Source organism: Trichechus manatus, unplaced genomic scaffold, assembly GCF_000243295.1.
Source record: "Trichechus manatus latirostris isolate Lorelei unplaced genomic scaffold, TriManLat1.0 scaffold00008, whole genome shotgun sequence".
In the NCBI taxonomy this organism is placed as follows: domain Eukaryota; kingdom Metazoa; phylum Chordata; class Mammalia; order Sirenia; family Trichechidae; genus Trichechus; species Trichechus manatus.
The window spans coordinates 28,804,795-28,832,180 of NW_004443944.1; the positions used below are offsets into that span (position 1 = coordinate 28,804,795).

At 49.5% G+C, this 27,386-nt stretch overlaps 2 protein-coding genes across 2 annotated transcripts; one reads left to right on the forward strand and one right to left on the reverse strand.

The window, feature by feature from the left end:
* Positions 1-778: 778 nt before the first annotated feature.
* Positions 779-2,490, forward strand: MMP24OS (MMP24 opposite strand). Its single transcript, XM_023725085.1, has one exon. The coding sequence runs from the start codon at positions 930-932 to the stop codon at positions 1,113-1,115; it is 186 nt and encodes a 61-aa protein (XP_023580853.1). The 5' UTR covers positions 779-929; the 3' UTR covers positions 1,116-2,490.
* On the reverse strand, positions 1,854-27,156 carry MMP24 (matrix metallopeptidase 24). Its single transcript, XM_023725083.1, has 8 exons — positions 27,010-27,156; positions 22,440-22,556; positions 20,619-20,923; positions 14,961-15,122; positions 12,331-12,545; positions 9,414-9,552; positions 7,717-7,983; positions 1,854-4,558 (listed from the first exon to the last, which is right to left on the reverse strand). Exons 1-8 carry the CDS (start codon positions 27,063-27,065, stop codon positions 4,224-4,226), a joined length of 1,596 nt encoding a protein of 531 aa, XP_023580851.1. The 5' UTR covers positions 27,066-27,156; the 3' UTR covers positions 1,854-4,223.
* Positions 27,157-27,386: the final 230 nt, after the last annotated feature.

The following is a 27,386-nucleotide window of genomic DNA, read 5'->3' on the forward strand; positions in this document are numbered from 1 at the left end:
CTGGACCTGCACCATCCTCCATCCTCATAATCTTTACACTTGAGCCCGTTATTGTAGCCACCGTATCTGTCCATCTCGAGGGTTTTCCTCTTTTTCACTGACCCTCTACGTTACCAAACATGAAGTCCTTTTCCAGAGACATTTTCCACCCAACTTTAGCCTCAGCCTTCTCTGGGCTTCACAGGATGAGAATCTGCCCCAAATCTCCCCTGGGTGGGACCCTTTAAGGGCTTGGGGGCACCTGGCCACAGGGCAGTCTTGTCCTCTTTGACCTAAGGTGGATAGAGGCGCCCTGGACACCACAGACCTACCTCGACAGGTCCCTTTCTCTTGGAACTTGGGTGAGCACAGAGCTGGCAGTGGATTCCCCCCAAAAAAAAAAAAAAAAACCCACTGCCGTCGAGTCATTCCGACTCAGCGACCCTATAGGACAGAGTAGAACTGCCCCATAGGGTTTCCAAGGCGGCTGATGGATTTAAACTGCCGACGTTCTCGTTAGCAGCCATAGCTTGTAACCACTGTGCGACCAGCGCTTTCGTGGAGTCCCAGCGCCCTTTAAACCTGGCGGGCGGAAGGGGTGGGCCTTCGTGGCTGGAGGCGGTTCCATCGGTTCCTGGGTCGCCGGTCGGCGGGCCTCGGGAAGTCGTTGCGGGATTGGCCGGTTGCTGGTGGGTGGGGCCGTGACGGGTGGAGCCAGGGACTGGCAGCGTTTCGATGAGAGCCGCCCCCGGTCACGTGGTCCCCGTTTCCGCTCGGAGGGACAGGGCGAGATGACGCCACGGCGCCGACTGTTGGTGTCGCGGCGGTTGCCAGTGGACTTAACACCGGCCTGTCGGCTGTTCGAGAGCCGCGGTTCCGGCTGCGTGAGGTAAGGGGCAGCGTGGCCGAGGTGAGGGTGCTCCGACCTGGGGCCTTTCCTCCTGCAGACCATGGGCGCCCAGCTTAGCGGCTGCCAGAACACCCCAGAACCGGCTCAGCCCCAGCCGGCGCAGCCCCAGCCGGCGCAGCCCCAGCCCGCGGTCCCAGAGGACCCTGAGCATCCCCGGCCCGAGCCCGGCGCATGGGGGCCGCTGGACGACGTGCGCTTCCTCATCGCCTGCACCACCTGGTACTGAGTCGGTCGTCCGCCGGAGTAACCGGCCACCAAGTCGCCGCCGCCAGTCGTTCTTGTCCGCCTCGGCCTGGTCCTTGTCTTCTCTCCTCACGTCCCTGTGTCTCTCTTAGCCCAACCCACCTCTCGTCTCCCTTGGCGTCTTTAAGAGATGGGCCGAGAATTCGAATAGGTCGCGAGGACTGGAAGGAAGTCCCGGCACGGCCGCCTCCCCAGCTCACGTGGGACGTTGCCTCGCCTCTGACCACCTCCACCTCCACCCCCACCTCCACATTCTGGGTCCTGGGGCTGTCTAGTTTTAAGGTCATGGTCCCTCTTCGCCATGACTGAGGACAGACTTCCCGACTTCCTGCCACTGGCTTCCAGAACCACCAGGGCTCATGGTAAGATCTCAAGGCTGCAGACTTGCTGACCTCATCCATCTGTTTGCTTAGAACTGGGTTGTTGTCTGTCTCAGGTGATGGCACCGTGTGCTTTGACCTCAGGGAAGTCGTTGCCACATCTCACACTCCTGCTAAGTAGTGTTGCTGCATTCCATCCTGGATCTTCATGAAGCTGTATTCCTGGGACCGCAGTAACGTTGGACCTCTAGGGAAAGACGTCTCTGATCGCTGGTCTGACAGATGAGATGTGCGGGGCAGCTCCCTGACACCTGAAGCACCCTGTTCCCCACTGCTCCCAGGAACTTGTCACAGCCACCCTCAGAACTGGATCCTTGTCCCCGCGCCCCAGGGAAATGACACACTCTGTATTTTCGTTTTATTTAGAAATGATTTAAAAAACATTATACAAAGGCTGATCAGTTTAAAATGTGACTGACACTGAAATGCTGTGATGTCTCCCAGGCTGAGGGAAAGCTGGGCTCTGGGGCCCCCAGTGCTTTGCTCCTGTCTGTTTGCCCTGTGCTGGGATGATTGACAAACAGATGTTCACAAAGCAGGAGCGCCAGAGATTGGAAGCCAGCCCTCTCTTGGCCTGGCCCCACATCCCTCACATCCGTAGGCTGGGCTGCCTGCCTCTGTCTCCTGCTGTTTATCAGCTGGCCTAGGTAGTTCCAGGAGCCAGCAGGGAGCCTGAGGGGCCTAGAGCTATCAAGAAGTGAGAGCACCAACCTGAGGGGTAGAGAGGGACCAGTGGGGAGAGAAGGGAGACCAGGAGATGGATAGAGGAGATACTTCTGATCTCATCTTGGACCCTAGAGGAGTCCATAGGTGGGACACAGGCCCAGGCAGCCCACTGGATGGCCCAGGCAAGGAACAGAACCTCTCTGTGCTTCATCTAAGGGAAGGGCATGGTGAGGGTCACCCTTAGCTTCGCAGGGCCTATGTGTGTTTCATGTGAATGGACAGATGTAAGCTAATAAAGTGCTTTGCAAAGTATAAAACACTGTACAAATCTATGAATCACTAATATCTCTGCAGTCGTTCCCCCTGCCCTAGGGAGCCTGCCCTTGGCCAAAATGAGAACAAACAGAAGGGTGATGACAACGGGATGCAGTAGGCCCACATTGGCTCCTCTGGGACTAGAGAGATTTTGCTTGAGACAGCTCTCAGGGCAGCAGGAGTCCCTGGCTGTGCTCTAGGGTAAGCTAACCCAAAACCCAGAGGCCACGGGGTGGGGGGCAAGGCCCATGCAAGCTCAGAGGGCAAGGGCAGCACCTGAGGGCTGCCTGACACCACCTTCTGACGTTGGCAGATAGCCAGCAGGCATCACTGAGCCCATTGGTCTTGCCAAGGGCACCTCAGTGACAGGCAGGGCTGCTTCTGCTGGGTTCGAGTGAGGCAAGCTGAGTCCTGGGAATTTCTGCCAGAGACAGTGAAGGTTAGGCCCAAGAAGGGTCAAAAAAGGAGGCCCCTAGGCTTGGGGCCACTACCAGCTGGGGATACCCTTTACCTAAGAGCAGTGCAGAAGGATGGGCACAATGAGCTGGGTCAGGAAGGGCCAAGCTCATGGTATAAACACTGCTTCCAGGCTGAGAGATTGAGGCGGCTTCGGGGTAGCCGGTGGAGTGGGCTCTGAGCACTTCATAAGGCCGCTCTGGGCCCCTTACCCCAATGCCATAAGAATGTTGTTCCTGGAGCCTTCCTGGTCAGGCTGAGCCCCCAGGCCAAAGTGATAGGCTGGAGCAGGGCTGGGGATGGGGTAAGGGAAGTGAGGAGAAAGAGGGGGATCGTGGGAGGGAATACAGGGCATCACAAGCTCAGATTGGTCTCCAGAAATGGGGCCAGCTACTGCCCCAGCTCTTTAGCCTCAGAGCAGGGCCCAGCTCCTGGGGTGTCTGGTCTCCAGAGTGGCCTTAGCAGCACCTTGGTGCTTACCACCTGGGGGAGGGCCAGCCACACTGGCCTCATCACCAAGACAGTCAACTCTAATTCACCTAAACCCTCAAGCAGCCTTTGCAGAATGGGACTTAAACAGTAGTGACAGGACATTTTAATTATCACGACGTGACGGCTGGGTCCTTGTCAGACCCAGTTGGGCCACAGCCCTGCCTGCAGCATGTGACCCTAAATCCTGGGTCTCCAAGGAGGCCCTGACATGTGGAACAGGTTTCCTGAGGGATCTGCTGTATTCCAGCAGGGGAAACCTAGGCTTGCTGCCCACTGTGTCAGGAGCAGGTATCGTATAACCTTGGAGGACAGGGGTGTGTGGGGTACATCTGACCAGCAGGTGTTGGCAATAGGGGGCTAGTACTGGTGGGATCTCCCAGATGGGGGTGAGAGAGCTAGTGCTGGCTTCCCACAGAAGGTGCTGAGCCCAAGCCAGGAATGAAGCTGTGGTGCCTCATGGGCAGGCCCAAGGATGTGGTGACCACAGGGGCTCCCCCTGACAGGGTCCCTGCTTCCTGATGGGGCCTGGACTATTCCTTTGAGTAGGGAGTAGGTTACCCAGGATAGAAGGCTGGCAGCTGAGGGCCAGACACCCACCCTGGGCACAACCCCCATCACTCCCTGCCTGACAGTCTAAACCAATGCACCCACTATTGCAGCTGCACAACCCTGGCCTAGGGCCCTGCTGGCCCCTGTGGGCAGTGGCTGGAGCTGCCCCTTAGGCCCTGGTGAGGAGGGGCCTGGCTGGCTAGACCGAGTGGACAGAGAGGGCTCTGGGCTGCTCATACCCACTCCTGGACTGGCCGCTTATAGTAGGTGACAGGCTGAGGGCCTGCCTTGTTCTTGAACTGGAAGATGGTATAGACCAGCACAAGGATGCAGAGGGACAGGATGCAGGGGATGACCACGGCCACAGCGTTCACAGAGCCTGGCATGTCATTGATGGTCACCATGATGTCCACATCATCCTGAGGCAGCCGCCGCTCCTTGCGCCGCTCCACCTCCTGGTTGCAGCCCATCCAGTCACGCAGGATGTTGCGTGGGTAACCTGGCTCCACGCTCAGTTTCTGGTTGTCAAACTTCCAGTAGTCCCGGCCCTTGTAGAAGTAGGTGTAATCTGCAGAGACACGGCCCAGTGCCATTACTTCCAAACACTTCCCTGCGTCTGCTTTGGGCCAGGCCCAGAGGCCCCATGACCATGACTGGTGGGAGAGGGCATAGGGTGCTTTGGCAGTGTAGAGGAGGGTCCCCTCTCCCACCCTACAGAAGCCAAGAGGAGCTCTGAAAGAGGGGTGGGCATACTAAGTGGAAGGAGTGGTAAGTTGGGGGACTTGGAGGTGGGAAGGGTGCGGTACTTGGCAGGCCCTGCAAATAGTGTGGCCGGTGCATGTAGTATGACCTGCACAGGCACCAAAATACCGAAGCTGCAGAGAGGGGCACCCAGGATCTAGGTGTCCACACTGCCATCTCAACAGTTCTGGGAAGCCACAGGGCCCTTAAGTAGAATTGGGATGTAATTCAACTTGTACCAGAAAAAGACCTTCACCAGGGACTGGCCTCCCAGACAGGCCCTTCTCAGCCTGCATCACAGCTCTGCTGTACTATGCCCACAGGCCTCCCACGTGTCAGATCGAGCCCCTAGTTTGTGACTTGGACAGCACTGCCTCCATAGCTCTGGGGCCTCAGGCCACCTCTAGTCTGAGCCAAGGGCGTCAGGGAGCAAAATTTCTCCTTGTTTTGACAGCAGACACCACATCTCTGCAATTATCATGGATTTTTTGGCTTTGTACACATCACAGCACAGATGCAGGGTCTCTGGGACCCTGATGGGGTGGGGCTGGGCAGCAACCCCGAGGCTCCCAGCAACAGTCTTAGCAGCTCACCCAGACTCATTGGCCAGCTCTCTACCCTGGCAGAGGCGTTCACTGGTCAAGGTCCTTGATGTCACCTGTCTCTGAGGCTCCCCCCAAAACGAGGCCACGTATGTAAAGAAAGTGTCAGGTACACAGGAGAGCCATTGGTTTTTCTACCAGCAATGCCTCCTCTGAAAGCCCTTTCTGACCACCCTCTCTAATGAGGCCCCCTCTGCCGAATTCTCTTTCTGATGGCATTTATTTCCCTTACAGCATTTGTTGCCACCTTATTTGTTTTCTGCCACTAGACTGGGAGCTAGGGACTGCAATACAAATCTTGTTCACTGTTAAATCAGCCCTGACTGCACAACCCTGGCTGTCAGTAATTATTTCTGGAGTGAATGAATGAATCCTGTTGTTCCACATAAACTAAAACACACCAACAAGGGGATAAGGGTAATAGCAACTAAAACTTACATGCATGGACTGTGTGCTAGGCATTGTTCTACATGCTCTACATAATTTATCTTATTTAATCTTCACAAAAGCCCTGTGAGGTAGATTCCATTCTCATCCCCATTTTGTAGACGAGGAGACAGAAAACCTAAGTAGTTTGCCTAAACTCATAGTAAGTGGCAGAGGTGGGATGTGAACCCAGGCAGAGTCTGTGCTTCTGACAGAGACCCACTCTGCCCTCGGCAAGACCCAGCCCCTCTTCTTGAGAAACCCCTACTTTGGTGGGAAATAGGTTGTAAGTGGCATGATGGCAGGTGGGCGTCTGACAGCCTGCCAGAGGAACTTAGGAAAAGTCTCATCAATAAAAAAGGCTTCTCTCGCCATCTTCTTGCCCTCAAACCCTGTGAAAAAGCACTCTTGAACCACCCATATCCATCATTGCTTTTCATACTTGATAACTTGAACCCTAAGAGTAGACCTGAGGACCATGGTTTGAGAAACACCATCTGAAGGAATGAAGTCAGTCTGTGAAAAATCTCAATTGTGAACCATCCCTGCAAATGAGAAATTGTGACTTTGTAGCTGGTAAGAAAGAATTAGTTCACCCGTGAACATGGGTGGATATGAGGCAGTTGTCTTTGCCACCAGGGAGGTGTTTCTCAAATGTAGATATGACAGCATGTCTCTAAGGCCCTAGTTTGAGACGTCCTTATGAGCACCACATAAAATCAGTGTTGGGTAAAGGACCTGGTTTTATACCAAGTAAGGTGGCCTTTGTCCTTGGCTCTGGAGAATTGATCCTTGGAGTAATTGGGGTGCTTTGGTCTGGGATTTCCAGGCCACACCTGTGAAATTTGTGCTGACATATAGGGGTTAGCTGGCCAGACCAGAAAAGACTGACCTGGGAGGCTGATATCAACTAGCCTCCAAAAAATTCCTTGCCGTCAAGTCAATTTCGACTTATAGCGACCCTAGAGGACAGAGCACAACTGCCCCAAAAGGTTTCGAAGGAGTGTCTCGTGGATTTGAACTGCCAACCTTTTAGTTAGTAGCTGAGCTCTTGACCACTGCTTCACCAGGGCTCCTCAACTAGCCTCAGGAGGCATGATTTAGCCTATCATGCTGGACTGGCTGATAAAAGCCCTGAACACAGAGGCTCATAGAGCTTCCTGGTTGGCAAGAACATCTGATCTTGGGAGGGTGGTGATCCCTTGGGACATGGAAGCTCCGCATTGGGAACGCCTCCCAGCCCTCGCCCTATGCGTCTTTGTTTGTATCCTTTTTGGCTCTAAGAAACTTGTAGCCATAAATATGGTATAAACCTGTTGCTGTCAAGTCAATTCCGACTCACAGCAACCCCAAGTGTTAAACAGAGTACAACTGCTCCATAGGGTTTTCCTGGCTGTAATCTCTGTGGAAGCAGATCTGTAAGCCTTTCTTCCGCAGCACTGCTCAGAAGGTTAGAACTTCTAACGTGTAGGCTAGTAGTCAAGTGCAAACTGTGCCACCGAGGGCCCTTTTACTTTCTGTGAATTCTATGAGTTGTTTCAGTGAATTATCGAACCCAAAGGGGCAGTAGGAGCCAGCAGGTCAGAAAGTAAGGGTGTCGTGTACACTCCCAAGCTTGTGGCTGGCATCCTCAAGGGTTAGTGGGCAACCAGCCCCAAATTTGTGGCTAGGACAGCAAGAGGTTAGGGTGTCTTGTGGACTCCCTAGGCTTGTAGCTGGCATCTGCCTATTTGATGGTCTGAAGAACGGTGCCCTTTTAACTTGTGAGATCTGACCTAGCTCCAGGTAATTAGGGTCAGAGAGAGAGTGCCATGGGGGCGACGAGGATGGAGAAGTGGACTCTGAGGACTGGATCAGTCTTCACGTTTTAGAGGACTGGATTCTTGCTGATCTTTACCACACAGAGTATGCCAGAAGAGTCCCTGGACCACCCCCATCCAGCTGGGCCCTTACGTACATCCTTCTTTGCTGATGAAGGCCCCTTGGGGTGCCTGTGGGATGCCTTTCCACACGGTGATGGGCTTGGGGTAGCCAGGGTCTGTAGCCCGCCGCTCCTCGCTGTAGCGCCAGTACCTCTCGCCTTTGAAGAAGTAGGTCTTGCCCACGGGTTCCCAGCGCAGAGCTGTGTCAATGCCTTCCCGGGGCAGACAGCTGCCCAGCTCCCCCAGGCTGTGGGGATACCCAGGCTCCACTGTCACTTCCTTAAACACCCAGTATTTGTCACCTGTGGTCAAGAGGAGCCCAGAATCAGCCTTTCCCAGTCACTCAATGCCAGAGGTTGTGGCTAGTGCCACTTGCCCATCTTCTGCTGAGATTGGACATTGATAGATGCACAATGTCTGGAGCCCTAGGCCTGCTTGATCTCCTTGGTTGGAGACTGAGGCCCCTGGCCCAGGCAGAGATTAAGGGGCAAGAAGTCAGGAGCCAGTCATGGATCCTGGACGACTTGCTGCATGCTGCCGGAGCCCTGTGCTCTACCCTCTTTTCTTCTCACGTGACTTGTTCATCTCTCCTTTGTGGGTGATCTCAACCAGTCCCACGGCTCTACGCACACTACTACTCCCCCTGCTGCCACCAGTGACACCCAACTCTGTAGTAGTAGCCCAAAGCTAGTCTCCCACTGGACCAGATACCCCAACCTCCCATTGGCTCGTGGGTATCTCCAAGTCATTTTCACCACAGAGGGCCTTTCTCCCTCATCACCTCTCTGCCTACCAGTGTCCCCAACAAGAAATCCTGCCATCATCTCTGACCCTCTCTTTCCTTCTCCTCTCAGCAATCAGCCTCATAGAAGCCCTTTTTAATCTCCTTGCACTGTCCCCTCCTCCCTAGCCCCACTGCTCCTGCCCTGGTTTGGGCCTCGTAGGCATCATTTTCCTCATTTCCAGCAACCATCTTAGAAATGGCCTCCCTGCCTCTGCCCTATGGTACTGCCAGCTGCCCTTCAGCTTTCTCTGAAACAATCTCCAGCGTTGGCCTAATGGAGCAAGACCACATTCTTAAAGATTTGCCCCTAAACTACTTTCCAGGCCACTTTGCACAGTTCTTCAATTTGGGGCCTTCATGGCTATCAGGGGGTTTTCTAAGCCCTTTGAATGTACGTGCACATTCCCACCACCACTCCTTTGCCCACACTGTTCCTCCCACTGGAACGCTTTCTTCCCCCTCACTTCTCACCATCTGTATCTTACCCATTTTGAGTCTGGCCCAAGTCAAAATAATCGGTGTAAGACAACCTAGCACAGTGCCAGGCACAGTGTGGGTGTGCTATCATGTGAGCTCCCTTCTCCCACTCCCCTGGCCTCTCCAGCCTGTGTGGCCTCCTCCCTGAGCTCTCACAGAGCTGACAGGATGGTCCTCCACGGAGCACTGGATGGTCTCGGATTGCCTGCACCACCTTCTACTTCATGTGGGAAGTCTTGTCATCCATCAACCTTGGCACTTACAGACCCTCACTCAATAAGCCCTTCCTGACTTGATTTCCCCTGATTGTGGATTGCCTGCCTGAAGGATCTGTCCTGCCAGAGGTCAGTGTCTCTATTGGGCTAGAAGGGGCTGAGCTGCCACCCACCTCTTCCAGCTTACAGATGGGAAAAAAGAGGTCCCAAGAGGGGCAGGGACCTGTCCCAGGTCCCACCGCACAGGCTGCATTACCTTTGAAGAAGACAAATCTGCCATCAGCCCTTTCATAGGCTGCATCTATGCGGGCTGGCAGGCCCTTCCAGAACTGCTCTATCTGCATTGGGTAGCCTTCCTGTACCCGGTTGTTACGCAGGCGCCAGAACCAGCGATCCTGGGGAGAGAAAGACATGGCAGGTTCTGCCTCTGAACCCAGTGACTGACTCCAGCCCCACAACCGCACACCTTCCTCTGAACCCAGCCTTGCAACCTTCCATGGAGTCTGTGCATCCACTGCTCCTTCCTTTCAAAACCCTGTAAGGAAGGTATAAGGAAGACAGGTGCTCATGTGACTCTCCACATTCAAACCTCCTGATGGATCCTGCTGCCCTGTGGGGCCATCCCTAATGCCCAGGCCAGGCAAACGAGGCTCTTCGCAATCTAGCTCCAAACTAGTGAGAGATTCCCTCACTAGTGAGGAATTTCCTCACGTCTTGTTCTCATCCCTTCCCCTTGCCTCATGCTCCGGCCACACAGGGATTCCTTGCATTCCCCCAAACAAGCCAAGCCATTATCTGCCTCCTTGCCTTTGTACAAGGAGTTCCTGGTGCCTAGAATTTCCTCCTCAGGTTTGTTTTGGAGAGCCACTTTGAACTGCTCAAGTTCCAGCTGACATAGCACTGTCTTGGGGATGCCTTTCCTGAACCTGCAGAGAGTCAGTCCTTTCTTCACCTGAGGACCTCAGCACATCACACTTCTTGCAATGATGTGTCCCCCTGGAGTGGATGAATGAATCTTATTGTTCCACATAAACTAAAACACACTGGGCTTGGAGTTGCTCAAAGGTGGGGAAGATGGGAGTTTGGGTCATTTTTGGACCTCCAAAACCTAGCCCGGGTTGGTTATCAAGAATTTTTTGTCAAATGAAGGAATGAATGGGCAGGAGATTGTAATTCCCACTCAGTGAGTGAATAACTGAGGCCCAGAGAGGATAATGACTCCCCCAGGGTTGGGCCGCAAGTCAGGAGCAGAGGCAGAACTTTTCCGATAACTAGGACTGTTCCTCCCTTCCCCTCCCCTGGGGCAGGGCATTAAGGGTTGTCGTAGAGCAGCAGGATAAACCCGTGGCGGCAGAAATCCAGGGACTGTGAGACTGACTGCAGCAGGGGTAGGGAGGTGTGGAGGAGCTGGAGGGATGATGTTGGGACTTGGAGTGGCCACATCGGGGCAGCAGAGAGTAACTGACATCAGCCGGACCAGTTCTTGGTCTGGTGGGAAGCACTGGGTGTCACTGAGCCTGGGCGGAGTGCCCTCCACAGGGGCTGGCTCCAACCAGTAAGGCAAGGATGGCGGGAAGCAAGCCGTGGGAATTCCCCCAAGAGCTAGTGTGACTCCAGGTTCCTCCACCTACAGCTGCATGGCCTGGGGCAAAATACTTAACCTCTTCAAATGGGGGTAATAATGGAGAATCAAATAAGAATGTAGGCAAGGTGCCCAGAACACTACTGGGCACACAGTCGAAGCTGAATAAACAGCAGCTAGATAGGCAAAGAGTCTGATAAAAACCTCTCCTCTTCAAACCTGGTGCTTGTGCCCAGTGCCGCCCTTTCCTGGTAAGCTGTCTGGGCAAGTCCCGTAACCTCCCAGCCCCTTTGTTTTCTTACGTGTAAACGGGGATGATAGAACCCAGACTTGCCTATAAACAGGTCAGTTGGGAGGATCAAAGAGAAGTAAGTACAGAAGAATGAATGTGATCTGTAAAAGATGGTACAAAAGCTAGAAAAGATTTTTTAACAGTGTTTTACAAAGCACTCCCACATTCAATTTTTTAATCCTTATTTTGACTTTCACACCTCTGTTAAGTAGAGTCATAAGAAAGGCCAAGTGACTTGGCTAGAGCCACTTGGTGAGAGGCAGGACTGGGGCTGATCCATGTCCTCTGGTTCTTGCTTAGTGCTCAAAGCTTGCTGGGGAGAACTCATGGAAGGAGTGGGCCTGCCCTCCTCACATCACCCAGTGTGAAGGAGACAAGATGTGCTGCTCAGACCCCCCCTTCAGTGGCTGGGAGTGTGATCAAAGGACACTTTTCAACTGTCAGCCCCTTCAGGGATGGCCTCAGCTTCAGAGAGCCTCTACCAAGGCCATGCCCTTCGTAATCCAGTGACTGAATGAGGCAGAGGTATAAAGTTCCAGCCATTTTGGGCCATTCTAGCTGCATAGCTCCCTGTAGGGATGACCAAGTCTGCAATGGGCCTACGTTGTTGCTTGACTTGCCCCTCTACACAGTCCTGCTTCCTCCTCACCCCTTCCACAGATGTTGATCCCAAAGATACTCCTTAATAAGAATCCTGTATTCCAAACACTATCTCCAAGTCTGCTTCCTGGAGGACCCAACCTGCAACACACCAAGCAGGCTGCCACCCAGTCAACCCATGGCTAAGGTGACAGGAACAGGACAGGTGACAAGATGTAGCCTGGCCAGCTTTCTTCCAGGCACCCCTCAGTACTAGCCTCTCAGGCCCTGCCAGGATCTGGAGTAGATCAGCCACCACTGATCAAGTCCCTGCCCGAAGCCTAGTATCTTCACAGCTCACTTAATCTTCCTACAACCCTTTGTAAATAGAGGAGTGACTACCCTATCTTTCAGGTGGAAAAGCTGAGGTCCAGAGAAGGAAGGTGGCTTGCTCAAGGTCACAGACCAGAAGCTGGCCTCCAGTACTTTTCCCCAGTGTTAACCCCTGGGAAGGTCTAGGATCACCAATCTTTCCCCCTACCCCTCAGAAATGGACAGTTGATTCACCCAGGATGAGACCCTGCCGTGTCCTGACCACTGGGCCAGCTCCCCTGCAGGCCCCAAAGCAGGTCTAATTCTGGAGCAGCAGCCTTCTCTGGCTCCTTGGTGGGGAAAGGTGTGGGAGGGACCACTTGGGTGGCACCAGTCGACTGGTCCTACCTTAAACACAAACATCTCGCCCCGGAAGAGGGCCACTGTGTTGAAGTTGCCATCACAGATGTTGGGTTTGGCTCCTGGTGTGGATGGTCGGTCCCCGAGGGGTGGCCGAGGGGGCCTGGGTTGGCGCTCATGCTTCCTTTCAGACGGTGAGTGGATCCTGCGGACGGGGAGCGTGGGGAGGGGCCTTGTGGGCTCCAGTGGCTCGGCTGGGGGTCCTGGAGAGAGGGTATGCACCTTAGAGAAGGGGAAGCCATTCCCTGCCTCCCACTGCCATGCCTTATCTCATCCTGACCAGGCAGTTCCAAGAGAAGTCTGTCACACCACCAGTTCCACCATCTTTGAGAAGACAGAAGCCCTTAGATGGGAACGCTCATCTTCCCACCCTCAAATCTAGTATCTTCTCTTTTTTTCTCCCGTTACAAGACAGAACATGTCCCTCCTTAGGCTCAGTGTCCCATACCCTTTCCCTGTCTCCTGCTTCTCAGTTCTTCCCCTCTCTTGGCATAATCACCCCCTCCTTTTCCCTGGATCATCCCTATCAGCATACAAAGTTGCTCCCATCTAGGACAAAACAAAATTTCCTCAACCCTGCATCCTCCTCCAGATAACACCATTTATCTTTTATTTCTTTGCTGCCCTTCACACAGGTGGCCCCACTTTCTCACTCCCTCCTTTTCATTTTTTATCTCACTCCACTGCCACTTCTGCCCCATCACCCCCTGAAACTGCTCTTGTCACTCCATGTTGCCAAATTCAGGGATTATTTGACTCAGTATTGTAGGACAGTGCCTCTTAGACTTTGATGTGCAAATGAATCATCTGAGGATCTAGTTGAAACCGCAGATTATGACTCAGAGGGTCTGGGGTGGGGCCTACGATTCTTCAAGCTCTCAGGTGATGCTAATGTTGTTGGTCGAAGGCCCACACTTTGAGTAGCAGAATCACAGAAACTTTCTCCTTTAAACACTCTCCTCTCAGTTTCCAGAATCTGGACTCTCTTGGTTTTCCTCCTGCTCCACAGTGTGTTCCTTCTCAGCCTCCCTTCCTCATCTGCCCAACTCTAAAAGTTGGAGTGCCTCCGGCTCAGCCCTGGGTCCTCTCTATTTTTGTCCCTAGGTCAGTGGTTCTCAACTTTAGCTGCACATTGGGGTCATCTGAAAACTCTGATGCTCAGGAGGTACCCCAGACCAATTAAAACCGAGTTTCTGGGGTGAGGTCTGAGCATCAGTATTTTTGACTGGAATCTCAAGGTGAGGTCCAATGGGAATCCAGTGGGAAGCCAAGAGTGAGAATCACTACCCTAGGTGATCTTATCCAGGTGCACAGCTTTAAAGACCTATGTCAGAGCTCTTCAAGAGAACTGATGATGGAAATGTTCTGTATCTGTGCTGTCCAATAGAGAAGGCTCTAGCCACAGGTGGCTATTGGGCACTTGAAATATGTGACTAGTTCTTTGTGTGACTGAAGAACTGAGAATTTAATTTTATTTAATTTTAATTAATATAAATTTAAATAGCTTCATGTGGCTAAAGCCTACTGTATTGAACACTGAAGTTCCCAGCTCAATATCCCAGTCCAGATCTCTGAGCTGTAAACTAGTAAATCCTATTGCCCCACAATTACAAAAGCCAGAAGTCATCCTTGACCCCTGCTCCACTTCTCCTCACCTCCATGTCTATCAGCAAATCCTGTCCATTCTACCTTCAAGGTACCTTCCAGCCCCCACAGCCTCATCTGGTCCTCTGCTGCTTCACCTATGGAGATCCTGCTCATCCTCCAGGGCCTTAGCTGGGGCTACCTCCCCCATGAAGCCCTCAGAGTTTCTAGAGGGAGCCCTCCTCCTATGCCCCATAGCCTGTGGGTTATGGGAGCAGGCACCTCAGAAGGGCACACTTCTTTTCCTTTGCAATGTTGACAGACATTTATTTGCTCAAGTAAACTGGTCTTCCCATCACAACTGATTCATTTGACAAGAACTTCATGTACCAGTGTAAACAGAGAATGGGGAAAGAGACATGGTATAGGAGGCCTTTCAGAAGTACCAGAATACCAGCCTTGCTTCTCATTTTTTCTTTTTTAAGAAAAAAGCTTGAGTTATATAAAATTCCTTACATCGTATCATCATTACTTGGGCAGATGTGTGGATCTCTCATCTAGAGGCAGGACTCCTTAAGGGTGCTCAGTCACCATCTGGTGAATGAACCACAGGAGGTGAGAGGCAGGTGTGCAGAAGGGGGAGTGGGTAGAAAAGAAAGTGGGTCAGTTTCTATCACTTTGTCCCTCCCTGTCGCAGTTTAGACCCTCCCCTAGGTTTCCCAAATGTGCCAGGGAAAACCTTGCCCTTTCTGCCCAAGCAAAGACGTTAGAAGTCTCTAAAGGTCTGAGACTAGAGATGGGGCTTAGATCTGAATCCAGGCCTCCTGACTCCTGGCCTAAGGAGATGAAATAAAAGTAGATGTAGAAAGCAAAGTCCAAGTTCAGAAAACTAAGAAAGCAGTGTGAAAATATGAAACACACCAGCTATGCCCATGAATGGCAAAGCTCCCAATCCCACCCCTGCCCCCGACATGCAGGCAGTAACAGTCCAGCCCCGCAGAAGGAGGGGTGGCCTGCTGTCTCCTGCCACACACCATAGATCTTCTGGATGCCTTGAAGATCATCCTGGGGCAGCTTGAAGTTGTGTGTCTCCATGTACTGGTAGAAGGGTGCCATGATGGCGCTGGGATCATTGGAGTGCTCCAGGCCTAGCGCATGGCCCAGCTCGTGCACAGCCACCAGGAAGAGGTCATTGCCTGTAGAGAGAGGGATGTGGAGGTGTACAGGGCACCCAGTCAATCCATTAATTCAGCAAACACTGAGCATGTGCTTTGTGCCAGGTCCTGTGCTGGACACTGGGGACATAAAGAGAAATCAGACACAATCCCTGCCTTCCAGGACTCTCAAATATAGTGGATGATATAAACAGAGAGACAAAATATGTGCAACAGAGTGTCCCAGGTGCTTTAATGGATGCCTGTAAGGGTCCAGTGGGGACTCTGAGGAAGGAGGAGTCATTTAAACTTGGCAGAAGGTGTTCAGGGAAAGCTTCATAAAGGTGAAGCTTAAGTCTTGAAAGATAAGAAGTTAGTCAGAAGAATGGATTCAGAGGGTAGGAGAGGAAGACGAGTGGGGGTGGCATTCCTGGCAGACGGAATGGCATAAATGACGTCCAGGGACAAGCAGTTTTATTCCACTTGGCTCTGGAACAAAGCATGAGGGGAGGGCCAGAGAGCGATGAGGTCAGTCAGGCTGGCAAGCAGGGCTCTGTAATGCCATACGCAAGAATTTGGATTTGCTTCTTGGCCAGTAGGGGGTTTAAGTTGAGTGGGGGTGGTGGCAGATGAAGTCACTCTGGCTGCAGCTGGAGGAAGGATTAGAGGGGAATGAGACCAGAGGCAGGGGAATCAGTTTGGAAGCTGGTACAAAGGTCCAGGTGAAAAGGGCCTGAGTCAAGGTGGAAGTACAAGTAGGGGTAGCCCTGGGGTGAGGGTGTGGGGGCAGGCTGGTCTTAAGGAGGCCCAAGGGCAAGCAGGGCCCCAGGCCTTGGGGACAGCTTTCAGTCTGGGGAGACCTCAGTCCTGGAGAAACTGAACTATTGGCCAAGATCAAGGCAGGGATCAAATGTGGGAAAAACAACAAGATCCTAATGCTGAAAGTGGGATGCAGGATCTTCAGTATGAAACTGAGGCTGCAACATGGCATGACGGTTACGAGCAAGGGCCCCTGTGTGGGACTGATCTCGTTCATTCCCAGCTCTGCCCCCTACCATGAACTTGGCCAGTAGATCTACGCTCTGAACCTCAATTTCTTCATTTTGCAAATGAGGAACTCTTATCCACCTCACAGGGTTGAATAAGATAATACAAGTAAAGTGCATGGCACTGAATACTAGCCATTGTTGTTATCATACATAAGAAAGAAGCCTGATTATTGGAATAAGCCCATTAACCAGAAAAGGAAGCCCAGGGCTAATGGGGTCCAGTAGCCAACTCCCCTGAGCTTCTGGATTAAGCCTGGGACAGGACAAGGCTTGCATTTGGGAAAGAAATGTAAGGGTCAGGGAGTTAGGCAGGCCATTGTATCAACAGTTCTGATTTCTGTTTGCAGACCCCCTGTTACAGACCCCTGCCTCTTATCTCCCAGCCCTAAGGCATGTTTCAGCCCCAATCCTGCCACCTCTAAGTCCAGGGACGGCTGCCAGGAACCTATGAGGTGATCAGGAATCCTTCTTTTCCCTCTGGCCCCAGAATCACTAGTAAAGTTGCCCCAACCCAGCCTAGCCATAAGGGTCGGATGTGGGTGGGGATTGTCTCTGGCCTTTCTTGCTAAGGTCTTGGGAAGAGGGAAGAACCCCATGTGGCAGACCCAGAATGGGTGGGAAGTGTGTGCCTCCCACTCTACTGACACCACCAGTATCTTCAGGGAAGTCACCTTTGAGCAATGGAAAGGGAGGGGGATGGGTAAGATCAGTGCAAAGTTGGCCAAAAGCCTGGGGCTGGCCTTCTGCTGGGGAAGGGCAGGCTGGCATGGTAACGCAGGCCGCCCCCAGCTCCTTCCTCAGGCCCAGGTCCCTCTGGCAGCGGGGAAGGGTGAGCTCATCTCTGAGCTCCATCCCAAACAAAGGTGGCTGATAGAGCCAGCAGAAGGCAGGTCTGCTTCCTGGGGTCCAGTCCTGGCTTGGCTTCTGGCCTGCTCTTTAGCCTGGTACAAGCTGTTCAGGGCCTCTGTCTCCTGACCAGGTCCTTCCTCAGGGGCATCCACAAGGATCTCAGCTGGGGAACCAGACTGCAGGGCTCTGAGCCCCTGGAGAGATTCTGAACCTTTGTCCTTGGCCTGTGTCTGTTCTCTGTTGACCTTTGTGCCTGGGTCTCTGCAGACGGCAAGAGTAAGCCCTTAGAGGAAATGGGCCTGTGGGTTTGTTCCAGGGACAAAAAGGAAGAGACAGGGAGCTGGCATTCTACTGCACAGAAACCCAAGAGACCAGTTACATGGGGGCTGCTCTGGGGAGGACACAAAAGGAGAGGGCCGCGGGGCAGGAGGACTCTGTGGAGCTGGTGAGGGGAAAAGCAGAGGCATGAGGAGGCGGGGCCTGGTGTATGGGGATGACCCGTGCTTAACTGATAGGAAGCTGTTAAGGTCCCCCGCCCCGCGAGAGGGCGAGGCAGGGAAGCAGAGTGGTCAGAAGTGCAGTCCTCCAGAACCATAGTGCCTGTTTCAATTAAAAGGGCCTTAAGAGACATACCAGCTATATGCAACGTGTGGATCTTGTTTGATTCCTGACTCAAGCAAACAACTATAAATTACATTTTTTGAGAGAATTTAGGAAAATGAACACAAAGTGGCTATTAGAATTTGTTAAGAAATTATTAATTTTGTTGGGGTTGACAATGATTTTGTGGTTATGTTAAAAATAAGCCTTCATCTGTTAGAGGCAAAGTATTTACAGGTGAAATGATAGTGTACCTAGGATTTTCCTTAAAACATCAGCCAAAAAATAAAAGTGGGGGGAGGTAGATGAAACAGGAATGACAGTGTTAATAACTGCTGCAGCAGAGTGATGGGTACCCAGAGGTTCATATTCTTCTTCTCCCTACTTTTGTGAATTTGACATATTCCCTAATAAAACATAAAAAAGAAGAAAGCCAGTAAACAAAAAGTTCCCAGGAGACTCTGCTTACTCCCTCGTGGAGTTTATGTGGAAATCAAGCGATATATTATACAGGTGCTCAGTAAATCTTGTTTCTTTTTCTCCCATTCCAAAGCCTGTCTTAGGATAATCCACTGAGTTCCCATTCTCCAGCCGTTCATCTATTGCTATGGGTCATGAGATGCATCTGGACAATTCATGCTGGGGTTTTCCAAAGCAGAAAAAAGTCCTGACTCTTGTCCAAAGAAGACATTAGCCACCTTGGAATTTCTATCAGAGTTGGCAGTCTTTCATCAAAGATGGGGCGGGACAGATGGGGCGGGACAGATGGGATAGATGGGAGGAGGTGCCCATCCACAGGTCCCAGCTCCTTCCCACACACACCTCCAGAAGTTCTTGGGATTGTGAGGTTGGGCCAAACAAGTTCCCCAAAGGCCAGGAGTGGTAGTGGGAAGTGCAAATTGCCAGAGCAGGGAAAAAGGGGAGGGCAGGGGAGTAGGAGTGTCTTCCTAGTACCTTCTCTGGACAACAACTATTTTAAAATTCATTTATCTCTATCAGGGGTATAACTAAAACCTTATCAGCTAACAGTGCCTGGCACATAATAGGGGCTCAAAAATGTTAGTTCTCTTTCCCTCACACCTTATCAGTTTAGCACAGACAGCCATTCTTGACACTGATCCAAGAATAAGACCTAGATAAAGAATAGGTACTCAGAAAGCCAGGAAACACATCAAGGACATAAGGGGAGAGATACCAGGACAGAAAAAATGGAGGCTGGTAGGAAAGAGAACAAAAAGAAAAAAGGAGAGAACAAAGAGAAATTTATCAGTTTTGTAATTTTGCCTAGGCTAACTTTGGCATAACTTTGCCAAACCATCGTCTGATCAATAATGTGAAGCATTCTCAAGGAGGCAGTCCCTGTCTACAGGCACCAAACATGGCCTCTGAGGAAATGGGCCTTCAGGAGTCTGCTCTGAACCTGAAGCATTGCCAAGATCAGGGAAAAAGAATACCCAGTGTTTCCCAAACTTGCCTAAACATAACAATCAAAATATCCAGGGGAAGGGCCTGGCAATCTATAACAAGAACCCAGTTGCTTCTTTTGATCAGGCAAGTTAGGGAAACTCTGGAGAGTAAAACTGTTTTGCAAGGTGATGGAGTAGAGTAACTGCCTCAGAAGTACCGGGGAGTTTATTAGACTAAGTGCAAATTCCCAGGCTCTACCCCACACCTGGAGAGTCAGAATTGTAAGAGGGTGGGGGCCTAGAGCCTAGAATCTGCATTCTTAAAAATAAGTTTCCAGGCGATTCTCATGTTCTCTGCAGTTTGAGAACCACTGAAGTGGCTAAGAGTATGGGCTCTGGGGTCATAATTCCCAGGTTCAAAGCCTTACCTCACCATTCACCAACTATGGGACCTTAGGTAGATTACCTAATGTTTCTCTATGCTTCAGTTTACCCGTCTGTAAAATGGAGATAATAGTATCTATCTACGACATAATATGTAGAAAGCACTTGGCATGGGTCTTAGAAATTGAAGTACTACTCACTATCTATTATAATCTAAAAGTCAGAATTCTCTGCCCTCTCTCCTCCAGACTCCTGCATTTTTTGGTACCTCTGCTGCAGCCTTCAGTACATCCTGCCTTGTGACAGGGCTACCTATGTACACATCTCCCACTCTTGACTCTGGACTTCCGGAGAGCAGAGAGGTTGTCTTTTTGTTGTTGTTGTTGTTCAGGTCCTCCTGGGCTTTGCAGCATGTTTCATTAGAGTTGGAAGGGACCTTGGAAATCATCTAATCCAGCCCCTCATTTTATAGATGAGACAGAGGGTGAATTATTGACCCCTAGTCACATAGCCAGGTAGGTGGACCAGGTTCCAGCTGGACCAGGCCCCAGCTCTGCTATCGCCTAGCTGTGCCATTTGAGATAAGTCCCGTCACCACTTGGAACCCCAAACTCCGCATCTTAAAAATGGGCATAATAATGTGTATTTGCCTACTTACTAGGCAAGTGTCTGTGAATAAATATTGATGAGGAAACTATTTTGCAACCTGAAGGGTATTGTTATTATTACTGCACACTGTTGACTCTTGCTTCACAGATATGAATTGAATCCTATGGTGAAGGGCAAGTTATTCAAGAATGCTAGAGTAATTATGGGCCCTGTTATTCACCTGTGACGTTGACTAGAGAGAGAGAGAGAGAGAGAGAGAGAGAGTCAGTCAAGTCATTCCATAAGATGGCCTTTGGAGCCCTCATTAGTTAGGCTGGAGCCCACCACTTTGAGACCCTAAGATTAATGCCTTTTTACCTTTTTCTCCAACCTCTGATCCATTAATTTATCGTCTTAATCATGGCCTAGCCCCTCCCTCCTGACTCAGCCTAATTGGACCATCGACTAAGTGATCTGACCCATCTCCGTGGCTCTGGCCCTGGTGGGCCCAGTGTTGAATATCATTAGAGACCACAGTTCCCACTCTTAGGTTTTAGGTCTTGGACTAGAAGCTCTAGAAAACAGGAACCTCATCTATGGTGTCCTCCAAGGGCTTCCTCAGAGCAACCCAGGACTGACCCCGTGTCTTCTCATGGCCTTACCATCATGGTTGGCATTTCCTAGTGTCCACGGCTCATCTGAGTCAAAGTGAGTGTCTCCTCCAATCCCTGGGCCAGGGAAGTAGGCATGGGCCAGAAATCCCCCTTCTCCATCAAATGGGGAGCTGTCGCCATGGAAACCAGAAGCAAAAAAAATCATGATGTCTGCCTCCTTCCGGTCGCTTTTGATCTCGTGGTATGGCACCTCTTCAAAGGTCAGCGGGGTTACCTTCTGCCACACATCAAAAGCCTGGCGAATAGCTTTCCGTGTGTCCAGCTCACCCACTTTTGGGGTGTAGTTGTGAATGCTGGTGAGAGAGGGAAGGGTCATTAGAGAGGAACAGACAGAAAGTCATAGACTAGTAGAGCTAAAAGGGGTATCCGAGAACATATGGCCCAGTGATATTCAAATTTTGAAGCCTGGAATTCTGCTGAGGTGCCCCAAGGGCAGAAGAAGAGGCTGAGTAGGCAGGGCTCTGGGTCCTCACCCCTGCCTCAACCAGAGTAACTTTGCTTTAATCAGTGTTTTATACTTGATCTCTAACAAAGTTTATGTTGAATAAGGGATTCCACACCATTCACAGAAAAAATTAAGTCAGTGGATAGCATTTTCTAAATTTTAACTTTTTTTCCTAATACATATAAAATACATACATTATAAAAGTTATAAAAATATCCAAACAGGAAAAAGAGTTTAAGTGAAAAATCCCTTCAAAAAAAAACTTTGGCACGTACTATTGCTTGTCTATCTACAAGTTGATATAGGGTGGTATCTGATTCAATCAGTTATAGATTTAGTTATTTAATGTCATTATATCCATATTTCATGGCTACCCACAAAGGAGCACCACTACTTCTGGGTGCTCTATCCCACGACCTGTTCAATAGGTAAGGAAACTGAGGCCCAGAGAGATTGGGTGATAGAAGTTCAGGTCAGAGTTGAGTTAGAACCCAGTTCTTTTTTCTCTTAATTTACTACACCTCTTCTGGAGACCCTAAGAGTCAGCTTCTTACCCAGATTTCTTCTTAAGTTTCCTTCTCATTAGATTTCTAAAAAAAACCCTGTTCTGGTTTCTGCAGCTTGTCAGCAGGAGAGCCCTGAGTTCAACTCTAAAGATCTCTGTCTTAGGGCTTTGAACTGGTTCATTTCAATTCGACCCCCTAGTCTTAGATCCTGCCTTTGAACCCGAGGGATCCACCTGAAATGGAACAGAGCCTCAAGAGTTGTCAACTACAACCCACCTAAGCCTGCCCTATTCCTGGTCCTTGCTCCAGCCCACCCCAAATTCTGATGTCTGAGTCCACTGTGATGGGCTTCCTCAGCCCTGCTCTTGGTCTCTGGTCTAACTTGAGAGACTTATCCTGCTCTGTCAGTCAAGGAGTGACACTGTTGTGATTCAGTTCCTGTGCTCTATACTCCTTGAGAAACAAGGCTGGGTTGGCAATCTCAGGTGAAGTCCATCAGGCTGATTTTAGTTGGGGAGTAGGGGATCCAGATCAGATGAAGTGCAGTTTGGCAAGCATTGATAGAGAGTATGAGTTCAGCCACAGCTGAAAGTTACTGAACAAACCATACCCCACTTTCTGTAACCAAAACAACAGGCCTCTAACAGAACACAACTAGTAAGCCCCCACGGGACCAAATAAACCTGAAGTTGGAGTCACAGTATCCTCTGGAAGTCACAAGGAGGACAAAATCATAGGCTCTCTGTACCTGGTTCTGATCCCTAGACCCACCTATAGTGTGAGCCTCTGAAACGCAGGCCAGGAAAAAACTGAGTGAGGGTGGAGCCAAAGCCAGGGAGAAAGAGACAGCCAAAGCACCTGTAGGTGATGTGCTTTTGCCTCCACTTCTGTCCGGTCAGGGCGTAGCGCTTGTTTCTCCGCCTACGGCTCAAGTGGGGGTGATCAGGGACACCACATCGAGGTTTCTTCATCCACCTGGGCAGAGAGAAGACACAAGCATACACTTGTACTGTGTCACTGGCTGCTATAGGAAGGCATTGCATAGTTCCCCAGTCCTAGCCTGAATGGCAGCATGCATTCTCACCCTAGACCTTGGGATGACTACCCAAAAGGAACATGACTGATTGACTCATTCATTCATTCACTTACAAACAAATATGAAGAAACATTGCTGTATAAGAGACTCGGAATCAGAAGACCTTGGCTCAATATTTCCAGCTCCACCACTAATCATAGTACTCCAGGCAAGCGATTGAACCAGCGTAAACCTCAGTTTCCTCATCTGCAACATGAGAATTATAGTTCTTGCCCTGCTTACCTTCTAAGGCTGTAGTGAGTCTCAAATGAGAGAGTATATATGAAAATGTTCTGTAAATGTAATTAGGTCACATCACTCCCTGGTTTATAACCCTCCAGTGACTTCTCAAAACACCTAAAATAAAATCCAAACTCCTCACCCTAGACCATAGACCTCACATAATCTAGCCCCTGCCCACCTGTCCAACAACTCTTCACCCTTCTCTTCATATACTATGCTCCGGCCACAGTGACCTTCTCACTGTCCCCTGAAAATGCCAAATTTACTCCCACTTCAGGGTCTTTGCATTTGCTGTGCCCACTGCTTGCAACGCTGCTCCTCTTCACATGGTGTGTTCCCTTACGTCATTAAAGTCTCTGCTCAAATGTCACCCCTTCAGAGAGGACTTCCCTGTCCACCCTATCTAAAATATACCCCCCCTCCATTCTAGCACTATCTTCTTACCCTCCTTATTTTTCTTCATAGCATTTATCACTGCCTGAAATTATGTATTTGCCTTCTTGTTTATTCTTTGTCTCTTCTTTTTCTGAAATTTTTATTGTGCATTAAGTGAAAGTTTACAGAGTAAATTAGTTTCCCATTTGATAGTTTGTACATAAAGTGTTCCATGACATTAGTTTCATTTCCTACAATGTGTCAGCACTCTCCCTATTTCCACCCTAGGTTCCCTGTTTCCTTTCGTCCTGATTTTCTATCCCTTCCTGCCTTCTCATCTTTGCTTTCGGGCAAATGTTGCCCTTTTGATCTCGTATAATGGGTTGTTCTAACGAGCATATTCCTCTTGGGTGTTTTTGTTTATTTTATGGGCCTGTCTATGGTTTGGCTGAAAGGTGGTCTTCGAGAATGGCTTCAGTTCCAGTTCAGAAAGGTGTCTTAGGGCCATAGTCTCAGAGGTTCCTCCAGTCTCTGTCAGACCGGTCTTTGTCTCTTCTGCTAGATCCTGATTCATGAGGATATGATCCTTACTGTATCCCCAGTGCCAGCACAGTGTCTGATACAGAAGATGCTCAATAATTATTTGTTGAATGAAGGAATGAATCAATCAAAACTACCCAACAGTAAAATGGGATCACTTGGGAGGCAACAAATTCTCTTTCACTATAGGTGTTGAGGAAGTGTACTATAGGTATACAGTAAACAACTATAGTACTTGGAATGTAATTCTCCACAGAACTTATTACATTGTACTGTGATTTTAAATCTATTAGTCTGTTTTCCCTAATAAATGGTAAGTTCTTTGAGGACAAGGACTATGTCATATTCATCTTTATGCCCCAGAAGCCAGTCCAGTGCCTAGAATGAAGTAAATCCTGATAACTATTTGTTATCAGGTAAAGTTACATTAGGGAACAGTAGGCCTGGGACATCATGGGGGATAAAAAAGGAGCCAGGATAGGAGGTTTGAAAGATTGTGGCTGATTGGGGCCCAGGCCATCCCTGGATCTTCTCTGTCTGTGATGGCTTAATGACTCACATGACTATAGTTTGGGATTGCTGGAAGGGAAAACAGTCTGACCTCATTTGCAGTTTTTTAAAAAGCAGTTGCCATTGGCAATATAGAGAAAAGACAGTTTTAACCAACATTAAAAGCCCTTTGAGGGAAGTGACCAGCTCTTACTCATCTTTGCATGCTCCACATTGCCCAGACTAGTGTCCTATACTAGTAATCAATAATTAATTACTAGTATAGTGTCCTATACTCAGTAAGCAATAATAAAAGACATAATAATAACAACGCCGTGCATTTATATAAACACTTAGAATTTTCAAAGTGTTCACATTCTTTTTTTTTAAAAATTTTTGATTCTCCAAACAACCCTGTGAGGTAACCAAAAATTATTATTCCCATTTTACAGAAGAGAGAAAAGACATACAGATAAAGCAAGTAACTTGCAAAATATAGAAAATAGTGAGGCAGTACTGGAACTTGGTTGAATGAATAAATGAACTATTAATTCATGCAATGTAATAAACAAAGGCTGCACTTCGTTTTTCTTTCACTGCTTAGCACAAGGCTGGTCAAGAATGAATGAATGAATGCGTGAATGACTAGTGTCAAATAGCCTCAAAATAGTACTTTAAATTGCTACTACTGCTTCCTTTTACTAATAGTCCCTGGGAAGAGAACCAAGAGCCACCTCTGCTACACCAAGGCTGAATTAGACCTGCAAGGGCCCCTAAAAGAAGAAACAGTCCTAGAGAAAGGCAGCGATTGCCCAAGATCACAGAGCTTCAGCTGAAACTAAGGTCTCTAAATGTCACACCAAACATACTGCCCACTCACGTTCTGGATTAAATATGAGCGCCTTCTTCCTTTCCATGCCTCCAGAATATTGCTCCCCCGCCTTTCTATGAAGAGGCAGGGGTAGAACTGCAAGAGGGAAATGCCATCCTCTTCCCTCAGATCATTCCCTGTGCCTCTTCCTTTCACCATCCACCTGTCACTTTCTGAACCCCGTCCAACAAGCCTGGGGCTTTCTGGAACAGAGTAAAACCCAAGGCCAGCTGGTGCCTCAGCAGAGACACCAGTGCCCCTGCCCCAGGATGCACCGCCCTGTAGTCTACACAAAGCCCTCAAAATAACCCCCGCTTTGAAAAGTGGTTAGGCTCTCTTTAACCAGCTCATTTGTGAGTCCGCAGGACCAAGGAGTCCACTGTACCCACGTACGATCGTCAAATTAAGAATTTTGCAATCTCAAAATCAGAGAAAATTAGGAATAAAAAATGTTTGGACAGAATTTTAGAATTATAAAATCCCTGACTCACCAAATTTTTAAATTCTAGAAGCTTAGAATAATGGAATCCTAGAATTTGAGAGCTATAACCCAACACTCCTTTATACAGATGAATAAATTGAGGCCCAGAGAGATGACTTTCTCAAGGAGTGACTTACACAGGGGTAGATAGCTCCTTGATCCACGATCAGGTGGAATACCACAATCTCATCTTCCTGTTCCTCCACCTATAAGCTTCCTTGAATCCTTACCCATGCCTGCTATCTCCTTCCACCTGAGCTCAAGATCCCATCTCTTATCACACCACCTCAGGGAGCTCATTCTAGCTCTTTTCCATGCCCTTCCTTTTTAATTGCTATTTCATAAACAAATTTAAATATGTTCAGCACTCTCCCATTTTAAAGAAAAAATCTACCCCCTCCCAGCTATCATCTTTTTTTCTTCCCTTCACTGTCAAGCTTCTTAAAAGATCTCTCTACACTTGCCATCTCCACTCCTTGCCACCCCTACTTCCCACTCCAATCTGACTGTCTCCACCATTTCACTGTGGTTAACAACAACCTCCTCTTCACTAAACTTAGCAGACACCTTTCATTACCTTCTTGGCCACTCTGCAGCAGCTGACCTTATTGGCCATTTCCCCCTTCACTGCCATGACACCATAGTCCCAGGCTTCCTCTTCCTCTCTGGCTGCTCCTTCTCAGCTTTCTTTATGGGGTTCCATCCCCAGCATTCTTCTCTCCCCACGTGATCTCAATCATTCTACTGGTCTCACTCACTTGTCATTACCCCCCAGATATCTCCCTGAAACTCAGTATTTCCTTTCAAGTTCCAGAATTATGCAGCTATGACTGTGTTGTTCATTAAACAGTGAGCCTCTGGAGGGCAGGGATCATAGGACCAAGCACAGTGCCTGGTACATGTAGGCACTCAGTAAATGTTTGATAAATGGAAAAAGTGGAACAAGAGTTGCCAACTCATTATCATTCAAGAGTTCTCTGTATTAGATGAGACATGTACATCTCAGGGAACTCCAACATGGTGATCCATAGAACCATAAGTTGTTAGAGCCAGAGGAAACTTAAGAGACCATCTATAACCCAACTCCTCATTTTAATGATAAGTAAACGAAGGTCCAGAGGGTTAAGATGGTTGTCCAAGGTCACACAGCAAGTTTATGGCAGAGCTGGGACTTCCACCTCAACACATCTCCAGCTCCCATAAAAAGTCATCTTAGGGTATTTCCTCCCAAGATGAACTGCAGGAGTAAAAACAGGAGAGTAGGTTGAACATGGTGTGTACACAAGGCCATGAAAAATGTGAATCCAAATGTAAGTCCAGAAAATTAAAAGACAATGTCCTACGCAAATCTTACTCGATTGTTGTCTGATCCAACACACCGGTGACTGGGATCCCGTAAAACTGCTGCATAGTGGAGACTGCTGACTGTAAGGCCTTCCCTGAGTGCAACGCAGATGCCCGTGAATCATAGGGAAGTAGATAGCCATATGACTTTAACCAGCTCTGAAAGACATGTGAAAGAAAAGGATGCATTATGCTGAAGAAAGCTCTGTTCTACCTGGGCAGAGATTTGCCCTTGACACTAGGGATCATTTTACCCAAGTGACTCATGGCCTCATGCTCTGATTTCTTCACTTCATCCTGCACACACTGTCAAATGAATCTCCAGAAAACACAGCTCTCATTGGCTTACTCCTCTGCTATAAACCTTTCACTGGATCTCTGCTGCCT

Excerpts from the sequence above, each read along its gene's own strand:
- MMP24OS (XM_023725085.1), top strand. The coding sequence starts at position 930 with ATGGGCGCCCAGCTTAGCGGCTGCCAGAACACCCCAGAACCGGCTCAG.
- MMP24 (XM_023725083.1), bottom strand. The coding sequence starts at position 27,065 with ATGCAGCAGTTTTACGGGATCCCAGTCACCGGTGTGTTGGATCAGACA. Across the intron at positions 15,123-20,618 it reads AGGAAATGCCAACCATGATG|GCAATGACCTCTTCCTGGTG; the intron begins GTAAGGCCATGA and ends CTCTCTCTACAG. Across the intron at positions 9,553-12,330 it reads GCGAGATGTTTGTGTTTAAG|GATCGCTGGTTCTGGCGCCT; the intron begins GTAGGACCAGTC and ends TTCTCTCCCCAG.